Genomic DNA, 19822 nt, shown 5'->3' on the forward strand with positions numbered 1-19822 from the left:
CCATAGAAAGTTGTAGTTTAGTAACATAATGCTATGAAAGCTCAAAAGAAACCATAAAACTTACCTGTTTAGACATGTTTTCTAAAAATTGTGGTGATTTTTCTCTTAAAAATGTGACAAGATCTTTATAAATGGAACCTTTTCTCTCATAATTAATGTCCTCTTCATCATCTGTTTTGCCCTTTGGGAAAAATAAGTTTAGTTCTATGATTAACATAAGAACAATTGTAAGAACCTGACCAATAATATATCACGAGCTAAGCACGTGCATTGTTTCATCCCTGAAGAATCTGTATGGTAGTCTTTATACATGGAATGTGTAGGCAAAATCCTTCCTCCTTAATTTAATGTTATCTATTTATCCATTCATTCACTCATTCCTTCATTCACTGAATTGTTTATTCATTCAGCAAGCATTTACCGAGTACCTCCTATGTGCATGTAAGGCACTCTGCTACTCAGCAGAGGAGTGAGAGCTTCCTTCTCTCTACTCTCCTCTACTCTGAACATGCATTATGACTTCAGGAGCCTTAGTTGATGAAGTCATAAAAGGCTTCAAGGTTAGAATTTCACCATGAAAAAGCCAATGTTCCTGTTTGTCACACTCTGTTCTGTCTGCCGCATGGTTGCTATAGGCTTCTTTTCTAGATCTCTATGTAATGATCTGTCCATACACCCATGTGTCTCCCTCTCTCTTCCTCTCTTTCCTTTCTTCATTTTCCTTTTCCTCCCTACATTTCTTCCTGTTCCTCTAGAACACAATATATGTATGTATACACATCACATAACTGTATCTATATAAATATAAGTAACTGTAGTATGTTATATACAACTGTATACACAAAAACATTTCTATACATATGACTAGTGTGTAGTTTTATGGTCCTTATCTTTCATTTTTTTTAACTTAAAGGGATTTACTTTACTTAGATATTTCCATGCTAAATAAGTTGTATGTGCATAGATCAATAATAACCTTTGATAGAAATAAAGACTCCCTGCCCACCTCCAGAAGGTCAAAAAAATCATTTCTCCTTTTATCTCTTATTCCTAGTTAGAGATTTCATTTTTCTAAGATATCATGACAAATCAAAGCAAAATCTTATTTTTGTACTTCCTCTTTGTAGAAATGAGCTCAGTGTCATGCTAATAAGAAAAGTACCAAAAGGCATGTCAGAAAGATGCCTATAGGTAATCAGAAAAGAGGCTCCAGCATTTTAGTACCAACCCAAGCCAAGATGTCATAACCCTCCCAGCAGTCCCCTGTGATGGCTGGGTCCCCATTAAGGACTTGGGTGCTCCTTGTAGAATTTTGCTTCTGAGTTTCAAATTTATGTTGAAGATACTGAAGGCAGGATGTTGCAGAGGTGAAAGCTAAGCTCCTTCTAGCTGGTTCTGTGAATAGGGATGAGTCTAAAAGTTTTTCTTTTTTTTTTAAAGAAAGAAAGAAAGAACAGAAAAAGGAATGAAGGAGAGGAAGACAGAGGAAGAAAAAGAGGGAGAGAGAACAGGAATGTTTTATTCTAAAAATGGGTATTGAAAACCTCTTTTATGCTAATAATTATGCTTAATAATGGCCGATCAATATTTCATTTAAACCTATGAGTAGGTGTGATGTGATACTGATAAGAATGTATATTTTGTATATTTAAATATTCTATAAATGTTTATTAAGTTTACTTGTTCCGGATCTGAGTTCAAGTCCTGAATATCCTTACTAATTTTCTGTCTCAATGATCTATCTAATACTGATGTTGAAGTCTCCCACTATTATTGTGTGGGAGTCTAGGGAGTCTAAGTCTCTTTATAGGTCTTATGTATCTGGGTGTTCCTGTATTGGGTGCCTATATATTTAGGATCGTTAGCTCTTCTTGTTGCATTGATCCTTTTACCATTATATCTTTGTTGCTTTAAAATTTTTTTATCAGAGGCGAGAATTGCAACTCCTGCTTTTTATTTATTTATTTTTGCTCTCCATTTGGTTGGTAAATCTTTCTTCATCCCTTTGTTTTGAGTCTCTGTGTATCCTAGGTTAAAAGTGTTTTAACCTAGAATACTGTGTGCTGTTTATCACTCAGCTCAAAACCCAGCCACCCAGCCTCTACTTTGTGCTACTCAGGCAGGGAATCTGCATTGTTGTATTTCTCCTTTGCCAGCCTAGGTTAGGCTCTGTCATTAGAATCAGCTAAAGGAAGACTGAAAGGCTGGGAGTGGAAGGAGGAACCTGCTCCTTCCTGCTGGCCCACCGTCCCTGCTAGAGTCACCCCAGCAACGGCCCTTCCTTCCTTGCAGTGGCAGTTGCTTCCAGTAGAAACAGTTGGTTCCAGTTTCCAGGTTAGTTTCTTTTTCACAGTACCAGAACCAGGCTCACCACACCCCCTGCGAAATATCACTATCAGCAATCCAGTGCTCCATATTCAAAGGTCTGGGTCCCAGCTCTGCTAGCTCTACAAGGATCCTCTTCCTGAGGTACCAGCATTAACTGAACAGTGCCCACTCTCCAGAGATCTGGAGCCCACCTGATGGAGATGGTCTGAACTCTGAGGGGACCAGCACAGCCTGGAAGGGGGCCCTCCCCAGAGGTATGGATCCTGGCTTCATGGGAAGCTGTCTCCAAACTTCTACATTTAGATAAGCCCTTCTCTGTCCCTTCATCCCTCCAACTCTTAGGATGCAAGCTGCAGTTATGACATCTGTATTACCTCAATGCTCCTTTTTTGTCCTTTCTATCCTTTGGTAGCTGTGTAATGAACAATGAAGTAATTATGTTAAAAACCTTTATAATGTGGAATGGGTCACTTGGAAGCTCATTTCTTATCAGATTGGCTTAATGACCTGCAGTGGGGAATAAGAGAGCTCATTCTCAAGCTATTTTGGATTTTCCCAGTAGGCATATATCAAAAAAATCAGCTCCTATCCCACAGAACGATAATTCATTCTCTGTGGTCATTGGGACACAACCCTTGAGACATTTACAGCTCACAACCAAAGTCCACTGGCTTTAGTTAAGTTTTTAAAATTTTACTTACACCATTTAAAAATACTCCTCCTGCACTGCAAGTAACGCACAAAGTCTCACCATCGTGAGGTTTCACCAGCACATAACACATTTCCCCATGAATTTGTCTCCAAGGTGGGGCTCGACATCCATTTGAAAATTCATAATCTGAAACCAATTATCAAGCAATTAACAAGAGTTTTTTAACCTAGAGTTTGGTAAAAAGTGTTGGCTTCCACAAAATAAATACTGTGGAAATTTTAAGTTTTCCCCTTCTTAAACCCTCTCTTGTAATGTAGACATTGAAAGCATTTTGAAAATATAATTATAAAAATGTAAATAACCTAAAATGAGCCTGAGAAAGCATCAAACCTGAAGTATATTCAATAGATTCCAAGACTGTTTGGTCTCCTTTTCCTGAGAAACGTTTGAGCAGTTCTATATCCTTCTTCACCGTCATGGGATTTAAACTTATTTCTCTGAAATAAATGTTTAAAATGTCAGCTTAAATACTTTAAACAGAATCTACAGGAAAAACATGAACACATTTCATTATATCATGATAAATATCTTTTTTTATAATTAAAATTGCAATTGGGCCAGGCGCGGTGGCTCCACCTGTAATCCCAGCACTTTGGGAGGCCGAGGCGGGTGGATCACGAGGTCAAGAGATCGAGACCATCCTGGTCAACATGGTGAAACCCCATCCCTACTAAAAATACAAAAACATCAGCTGGGTATGGTGGCACGTGCCTGTAATCCCAGCTACTCAGGAGGCTGAGGCAGGAGAATTGCCTGAACCCAGGAGGCGGAGGTTGCGGTGAGCCGAGATCACGCCATTGTACTCCAGCCTGGGTAACAAGAGTGAAACTCCATCTCAAAAAAAAAAAAAAAAAAAAAAAATTGCAGTTAATTTTAGCTGTGCTATAATTTTATAGCAGCACTGTCAACACATGAGGACATTATTGATTCATGTTGAATGCAACGTTAAACATACTCCATTAAATATTCACTTTATTTTGTACTGATAATATTCTAATAGTAAAAAATATTAGAAAAATGAACATGCTTTGGACTATACAAACTCTACATGATATTGGCATTATAATATAATAATTTGCATAATAGTCTTAAGAGCCTTTGAAAATCATAAGGCCACCTGATGTCTTCAGAATTGCATGAAACCCCACCAGAATGTTTTAGCAATGTTACCTGCAACTTCTAATTTTTAGAACTAGAATAAATTAATTCCAAGAAAATTGTTCGTTCCAATAAAATGTAAAGTTAAATCCATAGCAATAACTTCCATACTTCATTTTTCTTGTGTGTTTTTTCTAAAACTCTGAAAGCAACTCTGTAACTAATTTTTAAAGGTTCTTTTTAAATTTTTTAATTTAAATTTATTTTTTATGTATTTATCCATCTATTTTGAGATAGAGTGTTGTTCTGTCACCCTGGCTGGAGTGCAGTGGTGCAATCGTGGCTCAATCCACTAGAGGTTCCTTTTTAAAAAAGACTCACAATGAAATATGTTTTAGGGAATGATTGAGGAGGTGCCGATCCAACTGCTTAAGCAGCATAGCAATCTTCTTCTTAATTTCACGTTCAGGATCATCATCTCTGGTAATTTTATCAAGAATATTTAATGCAATTGAGTCTTCTTTCATTGTATTATAATCAGAACCCAGGATTTTTACTATGGGGTCTCTGTTAGCTGACAACAACAACAACAACAAAAGGAGACAAATAAACATTACGCTTTTGTCTTCTAGCACAACAAACATTAAGACTAATCAATCCTTCAAAGTCTATTCAAATGTGTTTCTTTCATCAAGCTTTTTCTAATCCACCCAATTAGAATTCATCTCTATGTCTGAGATTCCATTGCTTTTAGGAACTTTCTTCTATCTCATGAGATGCTCTAGTTTATATTATAATATCTACATATCTCCCTAATAGCACAAAGACCAACACCTTCATTCATTATTTCTTTGTTCATTGGCTGTGGGGCATTGTTCAGAATGTACATTCAATTAGTATATCAGGAATTTATTTGAAGATAGAGAAATAATTATCTCCTTAGAAGAATCATCATAGAAGTATATGTGCATGTTTGTAGGTGTGTGTGTGTACCAGTGCTGGGTATTTATAAAGGCTTTCTTTCCAAAATAGCATGCTTTCCTAAGCCTACAGACCCACTACCAGTCTTTCGCACCTATTCAAACTGCTGCATATTCACAATGCCATGTGGTCTTAGAGTTGGAAAACACATCTAGCAACATATATATATATACATACATATATATATATTAAAGTTATATTGAAAAACAAACACCACTTCATGATCAAGGCTGATACATGTGAAAGTTGAACCTAGAGATGTTGAAAACAGAATTTGGTAAGTGTCAAAACCCAATATGATTGAAAATGAAGGAGAAAGGGGAAAGTCCTTGTTTAGAATAGAAAAATTTGAGAAAGATGAAAAAATATATATACATTGAGATGGGGTTTGGGGAGGAAGGCCTATGAGACTAATTTAGAAAGCTTGATTGAAATGACATGAGAAAAGTATAGTGATGGCATTAACCTTCCCATGTGGCCATGGGATATGCCACGGCCTTTGGGCTGCGAAAAGGACTTCACTGGGGGAAGAAGAGCAGAGCAAAGAATACCAAAGAATTCACCATTTATTGAGCATCTCAACTTAATAGCCTTATGGCTGTTATCACAGAGATTTACAGAAAGATATAGCTGGTGGATTCTGAGGAATGACATAAAACTGACTACCAAATTGCCATGTACCACGCAACATGGACCTGAAACTAAGGCAAGATTCTTGCAGAAACAGCAAAATGCAGCAAAGGAAAAGTATTTAGCTAATGGATAAGTATTTAGCTATATAGAAATCTACGTATCATGTCTATCAATTAAGTTGAATTGAATGAACAATCCATCTATTAACTATCTTCTTCAATTCAGCTTTACTCTTCAAGACTTGATACTCTCACCTAATAAGGAATAATAGGCAAGACATAAAAAAACCCCTTCAGTCCTGAGGTTGGGATCTTAAAAAAAAAAAAAGACCATCTTCCTATCTCATACAGAAATGGGCAGAAATCAAATACCATGTGCCAGAAACCCACTGGTCACATAATTCCAAAAAGAAAAACACACATTATTACCTATGAATAGCTATTTCTACTCATAAGAAACATTTACAACATGATTATAGCAGGAAAACACATTCATTTATTGCATGTTAGATGATTAGATGATAGTGCGAACATCACAGATCTTTAAGAAGAAGAAAAATATTTGCCACAGTGTTGAATGACTGTAACTATTCACAGAAGGCTGTGAGGTCCACAGCGGAATACGGCTGAGAAAAGTGGAAAGAGAGATTATTAAAGGCTGTCTCTGCTAAAGGAAGAGTGCACATTCATTTTAAAGGAAATAGATTTTCATTCATCAGAGCAGTAAGCCAAGGGAGAGAGTGGATTCAGAAGCCGGCCCTTGTCATCTGTCTCCTCTCCTGACACTGAGCTCACAGGCTACAGCCCCCTGTGCTTTCCAGAAGCTGAGAAGGTTCTCTTTCAAACCATATGCTAAAACTAGAAACCTAGAAACTTACTAGTGGTAATGTAGCAGACTTTTCATTTTAAAGCAGAAATTTGATAGGAGCATAATATTTCAGCCAAGGAAAATTAATAACGTTTTCATGAAGTTGTACATTTGACTTTCTACTTTGTAGATTGTAGAACTTTTTTCAAGAGACTCTAACAAATGACCCTCCCACCCTTTCCCCAGATCCCCAGCAAGACTGTTTCTACAAGTACAAATTACAGACTGGAGGACTAAGATCACCTTCAACACACGCTTGTGCTTCCTTCAGCTTCGCAGTTTTGGCAATAAATAATAAGCGTGACAGCTGCCCAAAGCTCCTAATTTTAATTTGTGGTACAGAGAGAAATAGCAAAGGCTGTCCATTTTTATCAACTTCTTCTGATTTGACTGTTGTTTCACTAAAAAATTAAAAAAAAATTGAAAGCTTCATGCTACCTGGAGGCCAGGAGAAATTAAATTTAAGACATTTAGACAGATTATTCCTATATCTCATTATAAAATAGAGAAAATACAAATACATCTGTTAGTGGCTCATCTATTTTCCCACTTTCTTCCACACTCAAACTCTTACATCCTTAAACTTACCAGCAACCACAGTGACCAGTAGGATATATCCAAGGAAGAATTTTTTTTTTTTTTTTTAGCAATTTCTTGGATTCACAATTTAACTCGAATAGTCACAGTTTTTGGTTTTGTTTCTCTAAAACGCGTTGATTTCTGGCACATTTAAAAAATCATTGGTTCTGCCAAATCATTTATACTTTGGGGATTTCTAATGTTATTTTATTTATAAAAATTCTTACACCACAGTAATTAGTGGTTAGGGGTTTTCTTGGCTACACTGTGTTTATGAACAAAAAAGCTATGAAAAAAAAGTAAACTCAAGGCACACTAGATCCTCTCTGTGGATTCCTTTCCCACTCTAAACTCCTTTATTTAGTCTGCCTTGGGATAAGAGGCAGTTTTTCTAAATGGGCGCTTCCTGATCAAAAGTTATTGAGTCTCCTAGCTTCGCGTTTCTATCCATTTTAATGATTTTTTTCAGGTTGACATTTAAAAAATATTAAGATATTTTTATGAAAGTAATATTTCTATAGATTTCCACCACTTACAACGTTAACTAAACTGTCCAGGTTTTGTATTATAGGAGGCTGTCTCTGATGAAACTGCTGACACCTTAACACCTGATCTAGCTTTTTTTTTTCTTTTTTTTGAGATGGTCTCCCTCTGGCACCCAGGTTAGAGTGCAGTGGTGCAATCTCGGGTAACTGCAACCTCTGCCTCCTGAGCTCAAGCAATCCTCCCACCTCAACTTTCCAAGTAGCTGAGACTAGAGGCACACACCACCACACCTGGCTAATTTTTGTAGTTTTAGTAGATATGGGGCTACACCATGTTGGCCGGGCAGGTCTTGAATTTCTGAGCTCAAGGGATCCACCCGCTTCAGCCTCCCAAAGTGCTGGGATTACAGGCATTGAGCCATCATGCCTGGCCTAATCTAACATATTTTGAAGTGCTTTTAGATGTATAGATGTAAAATGTTGCTAGTTCATCAGAAAAAGTAAATCTGACTGACCCGCATTACTTACTACTGATGATCTCACTAGAATAGAAACAAGAGGAGAGGAACTATGGGGGACAGAATAATGGCCACATCCTAATCCCCAAAACCTATGAACATGTCACCTTACATGGCAAAAGGGACTCTGCATGGAAATTAAGTCAAGGATCCTGAGATGGGGAGACTATTCTGGGCATCTGGAGGGAGCCAAACATAATCACCAGGGTTCTTAGAAAGACAGGAAGAACGGAAGCAGTGACAGGAATAGGCTGATGGAAGCAGTGGTGGGAGTGATGTGGGCCATGAGCCAAGGAGCCATAAGCCGTGAGTCATGAGCCAAGGAACGGAGGGGCCTCCAGAAGCTTGAAAAGCAAAGAATAAATTCTCCTTGAGCTTCCAGAAGGAATGCAACCCTATCAATACCTTGCTTTTAGCCCTGCAGATTCATTTTAGACTTCTGACCTCTAGAACTATAAGGTAATACATTTGTGTGTGTTAAGCCATTAGGTTTGTGGCAATGTGTTACAGCAGCAAAAGAGGGCTCACAGAGGGACTTTATCAGTCTGCTTCTGCTGGGTACAGATAGGGACTACCCTATCTCCAGGACTTCAGGTAGGAACTGCACATAGAAGGCATTTAGTAAACATCTGTGGAATAAATGAATGAATAAAATATGTAGACTTGCCAATGACATGCATTGTGTACAAAATGTATATTTTCTCTAAAATAAGCTTCTGGAATAATGTCCTTAGGACTGAAGAGATTTCTTAAAGGCCTGTTACCTAAAGGTTACTCACATCAAGGGCTGGCCACTTATGCTAAGTGGATGGAAAGAGGGCTAAGCAATAGGCTGACCGAATGCCACAGATACCAAGCTACTTAACTGGAAAGAGCGAAACTCCTGGTGAGAAACCCACGGGCACAGGTGACATTTTTTCATTGCTCCTACCAGTTGAAGCCTGTAACTTAACAGAATTAATAAATAAAATGCCAGCTACATTAACCAGGCATGGTGGCACATGCTTGTGGTCCCAGCTACTTGGGAGGCTGAGATGGGAAGATCACTTGAGCCCAGGAGGTGGAGGTTGCAGTGGGCTGACATCACACTACTGCACTCCAACGTGAGTGACAGAGTGAGACCCCATCTCAAAAAAATAAAATAGATTTTTTTTTTTTAAAAGGCCAGCTATACACAGGATTTCGAAGAAGAAGTTTCAGTTTTCAGGCTCACAGTTTCTAACACCTAAAGAATGAGCTCTTGGAAAGAAAACGCTGCACCCACCTTATGAAGGTCAGAAGAAAAAGCTATTGAAAACTCCAATGGCCTGATGGAGAGATTTTTAAACCAGAATTGTCGAAAGGAGCTAAAAATTCTGTTTATATTCTAAAGCAAGAAAGCAGGAAAATGTCTTTTTTCTTTAATCCCCAGTATATCGAGTTTAGTGGGTTTTGCTGTTTGCTTGTTGTTTTTTTAAGAGCTAGGATCTTCTTGCTCTGTCACCCAGGCTGGAGTACAGTGGCACAATCATAGCTCTCTGCAGCCTCAAACTCCTGGGCTCAAGGGATCCTTCTCCCTCAGCCTCCCAAGTAGCTGGGACTACAGCCACATGCCGCCACTCCTGGCTGTTTATTTATTTGTCTCTTTAGTTATTTACTATTTATTTTTTGGAGACAAGGTCTTGCTATGTTGCCCAGGCTAGCCTTGAACTCCTGGGTTCGAGTGAGTCTCCCATCTCCACCTCCCAGAGTTCTGAGCTTACTGGTGTGGGCCACCACACCCGGCCTCATTGAGTGTCTTATTACTTAATAAATGCATGTCTAAATAGTAATATAGAAAATAAGGCCATAGTTAAGAAACTATTTAGCAGTTTTCAGGGACAAAAAAATAAATAGCTTAATAATAAAACTTAGGGCACTGATCCTACTACTGTGACCTAGAAATTTTACCAAAATGCAATAATTATTGTCTCATAAAACAATACTATTTTATAGGTTGAATGTAACCTTAGAGATCATGTAAATTCCACCTTTCATGATATTGATCAGAAAACTAAGGTCCGGAAAGGTATGAACTATGTGTGAATTGTGCATTCTTGAGGGGAAGACCCCTATTGGTCAGGCAACCTGACTTCCTTTCCAGAACATATTTTTATCTCAATGTATAAATCACTGAGATGTGGTGGAGTCAGAATTTAAAACTAAAATATGGCAACATCATAGCACATTTGATTCAAAAAACATACTGTAGTTCTACCAGAGAAGGAAAAAAAATTAGGTAATAGCATTTTCACGTGATTCTGGATGCTTATCCAATTTATAAATTTCCCAAGCCACATTTGAAAGGCTAAAAGTACCTCTGTTCTGTGTGCCACAGATGGTATTGCCATTGAGTGGTGTCATTTGCTCTTAGTTTATAACAGATTTAGGCTTCATTCTGAGTTGTTTTAGGAAGATTATGAATTTTACCCTGTCTGATAAGAACAAAAGCAATTGTAAATGATAACAAAAAAAGACCTGGCTGAGTGCAGTGGCTCACACCTGCAATCCCAGCACTTTCGGGGGCCAAGGCAGGCAGATCCCCTGAGATTGGGAGTTTGAGATCAGTACATACCAACGTGGAGAAACGATGTCTCTACTAGAAATCCAAAAATTAGCCTGGCGTGGTGGCACAAACCTGTAATCCCAGCTACTCGGGAGGCTGAGACAGGAGAATTGCTTGAACCTGGGAGGTAGAGGCTGTGGTGAGTTGAGATTGCCCCATTGTACTCTAGCCTGTGCAACAAGAGTGAAATTCAGTCTTAAGTAAGTAAGTAAGTAAATGAAAAAGAGGTCTGTGATTTCCATGAAATAAAAGTAGAACTATTTGACCCCCAGCTCCACCCCAAAACTGAGCGTGGAGAGATGATGACAAATGTTATCACAGGATGAAAACACTGAGAATAATTCTAAGGAAAAGACAAATCATGTAACATGGACAGTGCTATAATCAGCACAAAAGTAGAGAAGGCAGTTGATGAAACATAAAACCTTTCTAGTGTGTGACTAAAGTATCTATTTCAGTATCAGATGCTCATTAGCCTACTCAGAAAAAGGATGATCAACTTTTATTGACTGTTGCCCAGAGTGCATTTGGAATGGACAACATCAAATGAGAGCTAAGGCCACAAATATAAATATATTCCCATCAATGTCTGCAGAGACCAACCAAAAAAGGGTGACTTATCTACTTCGGCAGAATCAGTGTAAATAAAACTTAACTTCCTTTGGAATAAGAGGCCTGAGAGGTCTACCCACAAGGAGAGGCATCTGCCTTTACTCTAAAATATCTAAGGATATTTCTATTTGGTAGAAACACATCTGGAGACTCCAAGCTTAAATCCTTCAGGATAATCTTGGCCTTACATATGGATGCCCAGACCTGAATCCTGTCTGGAAGGAAAGTAGCTTCCCCATTTTCATTAAATGTATAAATAGTGCACTAACAGCAGAGAAGCCAAAAGAGTGTGTTTGGTCTAAAGGGGATTGAATGAGGTTGTGGGGACTGTTTTGATAATCAGTCTCTGGGCAATGGAGAATATCTCTGGTTGACATCACTGGTTGATGTAGCACACCCTGACTGGCTATGGTTACTGAACTTTCTTTGGCTTGGGGAGTAGACCAGGGGTATAGTCAAAACCTGGATGTTAAAGCATCTGGTATTTTCCATTATGACCAAAATCTCAGCTGTACCCTTTGCCTTCTTCAAGGCAATCTTGGTTTTCATCAGAGCCAGGCAAGCATGGCTTCCTTCTATTACAACAGCAATACCTCTCTCTACCCTTCCAACATCAAAGATATCATCAATGAAGGTCAGACACAAAAAGAATGGATTGACAAATTAGCCCAAGGAAAAGTTACATAGTAAACATGACCAAAGTATAAAAATCAAAGAGTAATTGTTTCAAAGTGTCCTTCTTAGGAGGGAACATTGTGCATAAAGACTGCATGCAGAACTGGGCACAGTGGCTCAGGTCTGAAACACCAGCAATTCAGAAGACCAAGGTGGAAGGATCTCTTGAGGCCAAGGGTACAAGACCAGTGAGAGAAAGATAGTGAGATAGTGTCTCTATGAAAAATAGAAAAATTGACCGGGTGTGGTAGTATGTGCCTATAGTGCCTATTGTCCTAGCTGCTTGGCGGGCCGAGGTGGGAGGATCCATTGAAACCAGGAGTGGAGGCTGCAGTCAGCTATGATCATGCCACTGCACTCCAGTGTAGGCAACAGAACCAGACCCTGTCTCAAATAAATAATAAATAAATAAATAAATGTGTGCTGAGATGTAAGAATGGAAATAAAGCAAAAAGAAGCTGAACAAGAATAGAGGAGAAACAGTGAAAGATTTGAGTCATATGTGTCACAGCCCACCTAATTAGGGGGCAGATGCGGTCATGTTTGTGCTTGGAGCAAAAATTCATACAGAGGCAAAACAATTAGAATCATGATATTCTTTTCTATCATCTGCTTTAAAAGCATTTTTGTAAAAAATAGTAACTAATATTTTTTTTTGAGATTGAGTTTTGCTTTTTCGCCCAGGCTGGAGTGCAGTGGCACAATCTCACTCACTGCAACCTCCACCTCCCAGAACCAAGCAATTCTCCTGCCTCAACCTCCAGAGTAGCTGGGATTACAGGCATGCGCCATCACACCAGGCTAATTTTTGTATTTTTGGTAGAGATAGGGTTTTACCATGTTGGCCAGGCTGGTCTTTAAATCCTGATCTCTGGTGATCTGCCCACTCAGCCTCTCAAAGTGCTGGGATTACAAGTGTGAGCCACCTCGATCAGCCAAGTAGTTAATATGTTTTTAATTCATTTAGGTAGGAGATCGTATTTCAAAGGTTAGGAAGAAAGCTGAATGACACAGAAATGACAAGCACTTCTGGAGAAAGTTACCACTGGCATAGTTAGAAATAAAAATGCACCATTAAAAAAAATAAGATTTCAGGCTGGGTGTGGTGGCTCACACCTGTAATCCTAGCATCTTGGGAGGCCAAGGCAGGTGGATGGCCTGAGCTCAGGAGTTTGAGACCAGCCTGGGCAACATGGTGAAATCCCATCTTTCCTAAAATACAAAAAAATTCACCAGGCATGGAAGAACTGAGGCAAGAGAATTGCTTGAACCCGGGAGGCGGAAGTTGCAGTGAGCCAAGATCATGCCACTGCACTCCAGCCTGGGCAAAAGAGCAAGACTCTGTCTCCAGAAGAAAAAGAAAAAAGATTTCAATCAACTCAGAGAGAAGGCTGACCAATATAAGAATTAAAGAACTCCTGAAATGCAGTTTAAGAATGGTTTTGCTCCAGTTCTAAAAATGAAATTCTGACTTTATTCTCACAAATAATCCCAAAGGGAGAAAAGGGAAACAGCAGCTACAGGAAGCTTTGGCTAGCTAGGGAACTTCTTTTGACATGATTGGACTTTAACAGTTCATATCCAAACCAAAGAACAAGGCAGTAAAAAATAGAATGCCTAAGGTGTAAAAATAAACTAAGGTTGGCAAAATATATATATAGGGGTGTGTGCATGTGTACCTATATATGTGTGTGTGTGTATTTGTTAGCTTGTTTCTTGTATAATTTTAATGTGTAATGAAATAATATATTCTTATGCAATTATATTTATGTTTATATAATTTATGTGTGTGTATATATGTATGTATATATATATTAGCGATGTTTGAATGAGATAGATTCACTGTTTGAGACAAAAGTAAATTTTTTTTCATCTCAGATTTGAAAGGCTCTCATCTGAAGACAGTACTAAGTCTTAAGAATTCTCTCCCTCAGCAAACTGACACAAGAACAGAAAATGAAACACCGCATATTCTCACTCATAAGCGGGTGATGAAAAATGAGAACACATGGACACAGAAAGGGGAGTACTAAACACTGGGGTCTATTGGGGGGAAAAGGGGAGGGCCAGTGGGAGGGGGAGGTGGGGAGGGATAGCCTAGGGAGAAATGCCAAATGTGGGTGAAGGGGAGAAGGAAAGAAAAGCACACTGCCATGTGTGTTCCTATGCAACTGTCTTGCATGCTCTGCTCATGTACCCCAAAACCTAAAATCCAATAAAAAATTAAAAAAAAAAAAAGAATTCTCTCCCTTATATTGAGCAAAATCAAAATTAATCCTTTATCACACCCCCACCCCACCTCCTGCTGCTATTCCCAGGAATTGATGAATTTAAATACCAGAAGAGATTTTTGTCTACAGCAGAGGTCACGAAAGCAATGGCTCCTGGAATCCAGCAGGCAATACAGTAGTACCCCACAAACTTATGAAAATAAAATTAGAAAGAATATGGATGACCCGGTGTGGTGGCTCATGCCTGTAATCCTAGCATTTTAGAAGGCTGAGGCGGGAGGCGGGAGGATCACTTGAGGCCAGGTATTTGAGACCACCCTGGGCAACATAGAGAGATTCCATTTCTAAAAAGTGCATACACACACACACACACACACACACACACACAAGCATATGGGTGGAAAGGCCAGGCAGAAAGCAGCAATGAATGTTGACAGTGTAGTTACCTGGATAATGTCAAAAGAAATTTACCCACAAAAATTAAAAATTAAAATTTCATTTAAAAACTTTAGATTCAGGAGCCGCGGTGGCTCTGGCCAGTTGTCCTGGCACTTGAGGAGGCAAGGCTATGAGTTCAAGGCCAACCTGAGCAACATAACAAGCTCTCATTGATTAATAAAAACTTTAGATTTAAAACTTAGATAGATACTATGTTGGTAAAGCCAAATCTCCTCAGACTTCACCTGTGTGTCTCTGGTGAACAATCCCTGGTTTAGGGGACTTCTGAGATTCAAAGAGTTTAGGTGACTTGCCCCCAAACCTACAACCAATTGGTGAAGATGTTTACAATGAAGATATCAAATACTAGAAGCAATTAACTGGCTTACCTGACAACATAACCTGATTCAAATTCTGAAGGTGCCAAACTTGTGTTCCACTCAAGTGGTTCCACAAAAACAAATTTTGCCTCTTGTGGATATTTATAGATAAAACTCTCCACAAACGTAATAATTTCTTTCAGTATCGCTTCATTTAGAGGGGTGATTTCCAGGGTTCCAGCTCCATGTCCAGCAGCGGTCCACTGCGCCAATTTCGCCAGAGCCAAACCCATGGGACCTGCCAGTGCGCAGACCTGCTTAGCACAATCACTACATCAGAGTAGAGAGAGAAAGAGACAATAGCATCCACCTTTCCCTGGAAACATTTTTCATTTTCAAGACTTTACGTTCGTGCTCCCCACCTCACATTCCGCTTATTAATCTTAGAAGAGTGATTTCTTTAAGATTATCTAATTGCTCTTCAGTTCAAGAAAGTAGTAAACCAGCACTAGGTAAAACTAACTAGTATGTAAGAACTTTCTGATATTTGCCTACCCTGAAATTAATAACTTCTTTCTAATTCCCTGGGGCCTAAGAGAGAGGATTCAAACAGATAGGCATAAAACCCAAACGAAAAAACTCCAAGAGTGGAAAAAAGAAGTGAAAGAGGTTGGTATTCAGGGCTTTGGTTCACAGCTCTGCTGGGAGCCAGCATTTTCAGGGACAAACCCTCCTTTGAACCAGGACATACATTGCTTAGAATTATACTATTAAATGGAATACTTTATCCCGAGTATCTTATAGTGATAATATCTGCATCATCATAATGATGACGGATTAACATGATTCTGACAGCTTTGGGCTCCCCAAGTGCCTTCTCCGTTAAAAAAGAAATAGAATAAGAACAGTACTGAGAAATATAATTTTTTTTCTGAAAAATGATATAGGACACATTGATCCTATTACCAGAATATCTGGACAATCCAAATACCACATTCCCTGCCCATATATCCTGCCCAGAATGACATTTACTGTAATTCACAACCTTCTTAAGAGTTAATGTAAGAGAGGTAGGAATAAGTGAGGCTCTTCCAGCCTTTTTATCTACATTAGTTATCAGAAGAGTCTAGTGGTAAAATTTAAAGCAAATTCAAGTGAAACAAATTTCACATTGGCTAAGTAGAAATTAGTCTGTAAAAGAAGATCTTTTAAAAAATAACAATGTCTGTAACATTAAATAAGAACCAATTAGAAAACATATTCTGACTTTATAAGGAAATTATAAGACATTTTTTGCAGATAATCTATACTTGTTTGTTTTCTCATTTTTGTAATAACTCTTACCAATAAAGTCGTTCTTCCAGAATATTAGAATGGCTATAAAGTTAAATATAGAATAAAATTAGCTTCTTTCTCCGATCATTATTACAAAGGTTCAAAGTACAAAGATTAGACTTGTAGGTTTTACATTCTGTACTGTATTTAATCTTAGAACTATTAAATTCAATCACAGGAGATCATTGGATCACAAAAGGTCAGTACCTTCTGCCGATAAAAGAGTATAGAAATATTATAGAGATGTCTAGTTATCAACATGATAGGAAAGGGGGCATTACCAGCCTTTAGTGTTGAGGACCAAGGATGTAAAATATCCTTTTGTGCAGGACAGTACCTCAGAAGGAAGAATTCTGATGTAACTTCCAGGCATCTGGTAAGTGAAAAACTTCAGATAAGCACTACCTGAGCCTAGAATTTTTCTGCACTTTGCAAAAACTGCAAAGTGTTTTGTCACAGTTTTAATACACCCTGAATTTCCCAGAACCGTAGCTATCATAAAGGAAAGAAAGGTTGTACATACTTCGTTTTACATGGAATGGTACCAAGAGCTCAGCATTTTGGAAAATGACACCATTTATGGCGATGTTATTTGAGAAATTTAAGTTGCAATGACATGTCTGTATCAGTCTGCATTTGGGGCTGCTGTGTTCACGGTCATTCTGCGCAAGGCTGGGAATCTGACTACTTCCTTATATACTCTAGTGTAGTGGTATACTCTAGTGTTTACATGCAGATATTTTATTTCAATTATTTTCTTTCGTTTTATAGTTAGCACGCTATAGATATTTAAAACATTAAATATGTAGGATTATAGTCTATAATCTTGATTTCAGGATAATAAAGCAGCATTACAAAATATTTGTTATGAAAACAAGCACTGGATCAGACAGGGTCTAGAACAACTGATCCAGACATATATACCCAAGAGTTCATGACATAAAATATAGAAGTTAGTGCACGAATTTGTTCTGGGCATTTGTTTTAGTATTCCAGCATTTTGTTTCTATTGCTAATTGATGAGAAAATCTTTAGATTTAAACACATAAACATATTTTGATTTGTATGTGTGAGACTCTCAAGTTTCCCAATGTTGTATAAAATAAGTGTAAAATAGTATAAAATAAGTGCAAATAGCTTATCTTATACAGAAAGGCTTAGGTGAACAGTTCTGTCTTTCATCTTAAACATAACAGTTGTGTCGGTGATCTTATAAAGATTGCTTCTTGCACATTTTTAAGAAAAAAATGTGAAATTAACATAGATTCTGCTAACACTGTGGTAGTCAACATAGCATATAGTAACTTCTCGAAGGACCCTTAACACAGAACTAAGAAATGCAAAATCGTTCTTTTTTACGTCAAGATAAATTTTGACAGAAACGTAACATTTGAATCTATTCAAACTGTATTTCCAAGTCTAGTGAACCGTAGCAATGCACAAGATTTTTATTCAAGAAGGTTGGTCGGCTTAAGAAAACCTCAGCGTGGTCTATGACAATCCAGAAGGCAAGTTCAATGTTATTAGAAAATAAATAAATAAATAAATAAATGGTGTTAAAAAATGGTTAGTACGACTCGAAACTAAGACTTAAAAATCAAGACCAGTTGCTCTCCAGTTTCTACCCATTACCAATTCCCATTAGCTCTTTTGGCTTAAGAACCATAGTTAAAATGAATCCATATAAATACATAGCACATGCCTTTGAAATAAAGAAAATAAATTTAAAGATTTAAAGGGAAAAAGTTTTTGGTTACGTGTTTACATAAACTGGGATGTTTACATAAACTGGGAATCACTTAACACTCATTTTTCTCTTTATCCAATAGATGCCATAGATTGTTTTTCTTTTTAAGGGTCAATTTCAAGCTTCCAGCATCATTAGTGAAATGAAACCCATTCCGGAATCAGAATCATGTCGTTAACACTTAAGCAGAAGCACAACCGAATTCTTTAGGGGGCGATGGAAAGGCAGTCTTCGGCTCTGAGATCTACAAATGTGGTTGTAACATCCACCGGGAGCCCGCGCATGCTCGGCTTTCTGAGAATACAGAAGTTACTCAGAAAGACCTATGAAAAATCGAACTTTCAAACTGACATAAACAGGGCCGTAAGTAAAACCAAAGCTAAGCCTAGGCCCCCACTAGACTCATTACAAGAAGGGGGCGTCAGAGCTGGAATCCCGGTTTCCAGGGATGAATTCGCTAAGGGGACGAGGTGTGAAGGGACCTGGAAGACCACGCTGGGAGCGGGAGGCAGGGCTGCAAGGGCGGAGGAGAAAGACCAACCAGGGTCAGGAGAGGCCAGGAAGCAGCGGGAGAAGTGGAGAGCGGATCCGGGAGGGGCTGGTGCGGGGGTGATGCAGAGGGGGGCGCGGGGACCGAGGAGCAGACGGTCCGCGGGCGGGGGCCGAGGCCAGGCCTCGCTGGGAGGAGTGAGGCTGGGAGACAGAGGGGGAGAGGGCGGGCCTCGGCCCTCGGGAGGGAAAGGGGAGCTGGCGAGAGCAGCAGCGGTGGGGCCGGAGAGCGGCCTCGGTTTCCCCATCCGCGCGGCCGGCTGCAGAGCCCCCGCGGGGTTGGGCGTGGGGACCCCCACCCCCCGGCCGCACTCACCTGCAGCCAGCGCCCTGCCCCGCCGCAGTCGGCGCCCGCCTGTTGCTAGGACGCAGGTCAACACCGCGCGTGCGGCGGCCGCGCGCAGTTGCGCCCTTGGCTGAGGCCTCCCGGGCCTGTGCCCTCCCCCGGGCGCCGCCGCAGCCCTCCGCTCCCACCCTCACCTGGCCGTGATGCAGCCGCGTCAATCACCGCGGTCCCGGGACCTCTGTGCCTCCGAGGTTCCCGCGGACCTGCTGCACCGAATACCCGCACCGGAGACGCTCTGCGCCCGAGCTGGGTTCCACCAGCCCCGGCCACCTGCTGCTTTCCGCTCTGCCCCTCCTGGGAAACACTTTTACTCAACTCTGCATTTCCCTTTCTCAAACACTTTTATGCAACTCCCGAGTAGGTATTCCAACTCACTCCACGCGGTGGGAAAGGCTGACCTTCTCGAAGGTCGTGAGCAGTTGGGGAAGTTGGCAGAAACTTAAAATGGAGCAGAAAGGAAACAGAAAATATTCCTTAGAAACTCTGTTTTGTATTTCTCCACAGGCTTCCAGACAAGTGCGTTGTATGTACCTGAAATCTTCACTGAATACCCCCAAATAGCATAAGGCCACTCATAGGATATTGGAGGTTTACTAGAATACTCTGATTCTCACCGGAGAAACAGAAAGCGCTCTTCAATAGGGCACAGGATGGGAGTGAAATGAAACCATGTCCTCCATCTCTTTTTAAAATGGCTTTTACCTTTGTCCATTAAGATGATTTTGACCCCACCTGGAGACACCCTACCAGCAAGAATGCCAACTGGAAACCCAGTGAGGGATAA

The 19822-nt window shown here is 39.7% G+C and overlaps 1 protein-coding gene across 12 annotated transcripts in view; it reads right to left on the minus strand.

The window, feature by feature from the left end:
* Positions 1 to 19320, minus strand: part of ODAD2 (outer dynein arm docking complex subunit 2) — a 163632-nt gene extending 144312 nt beyond the window's left edge. For 4 of the 12 annotated variants that reach the window (XM_009000094.5, XM_035306999.3, XM_035307000.3 and 1 more), the window contains exons 1-7: positions 19009 to 19049; positions 15131 to 15391; positions 6863 to 7020; positions 4520 to 4712; positions 3371 to 3477; positions 3030 to 3166; positions 65 to 181 (exon numbers count right to left, since the gene is read on the minus strand). In XM_009000094.5, the coding sequence (XP_008998342.1) occupies positions 65 to 181; positions 3030 to 3166; positions 3371 to 3477; positions 4520 to 4712; positions 6863 to 7020; positions 15131 to 15354 (936 nt within the window). In that variant the 5' untranslated portion in view covers positions 15355 to 15391; positions 19009 to 19049. Of the gene's footprint in view, positions 1 to 64; positions 182 to 421; positions 2646 to 3029; positions 3167 to 3370; positions 3478 to 4519; positions 4713 to 6862; positions 7021 to 15130; positions 15392 to 16405; positions 19050 to 19172 lie in introns of those variants that run through there. The other 8 variants (XM_078329677.1, XM_035307001.3, XM_035306996.3 and 5 more) reach the window with 7 other exon arrangements.
* Between the last annotated feature and the right edge of the window lie 502 nt (positions 19321 to 19822).

The sequence above is a fragment of the Callithrix jacchus genome, chromosome 7 (assembly GCF_049354715.1).
Source record: "Callithrix jacchus isolate 240 chromosome 7, calJac240_pri, whole genome shotgun sequence".
Lineage (NCBI taxonomy): Eukaryota > Metazoa > Chordata > Mammalia > Primates > Cebidae > Callithrix > Callithrix jacchus.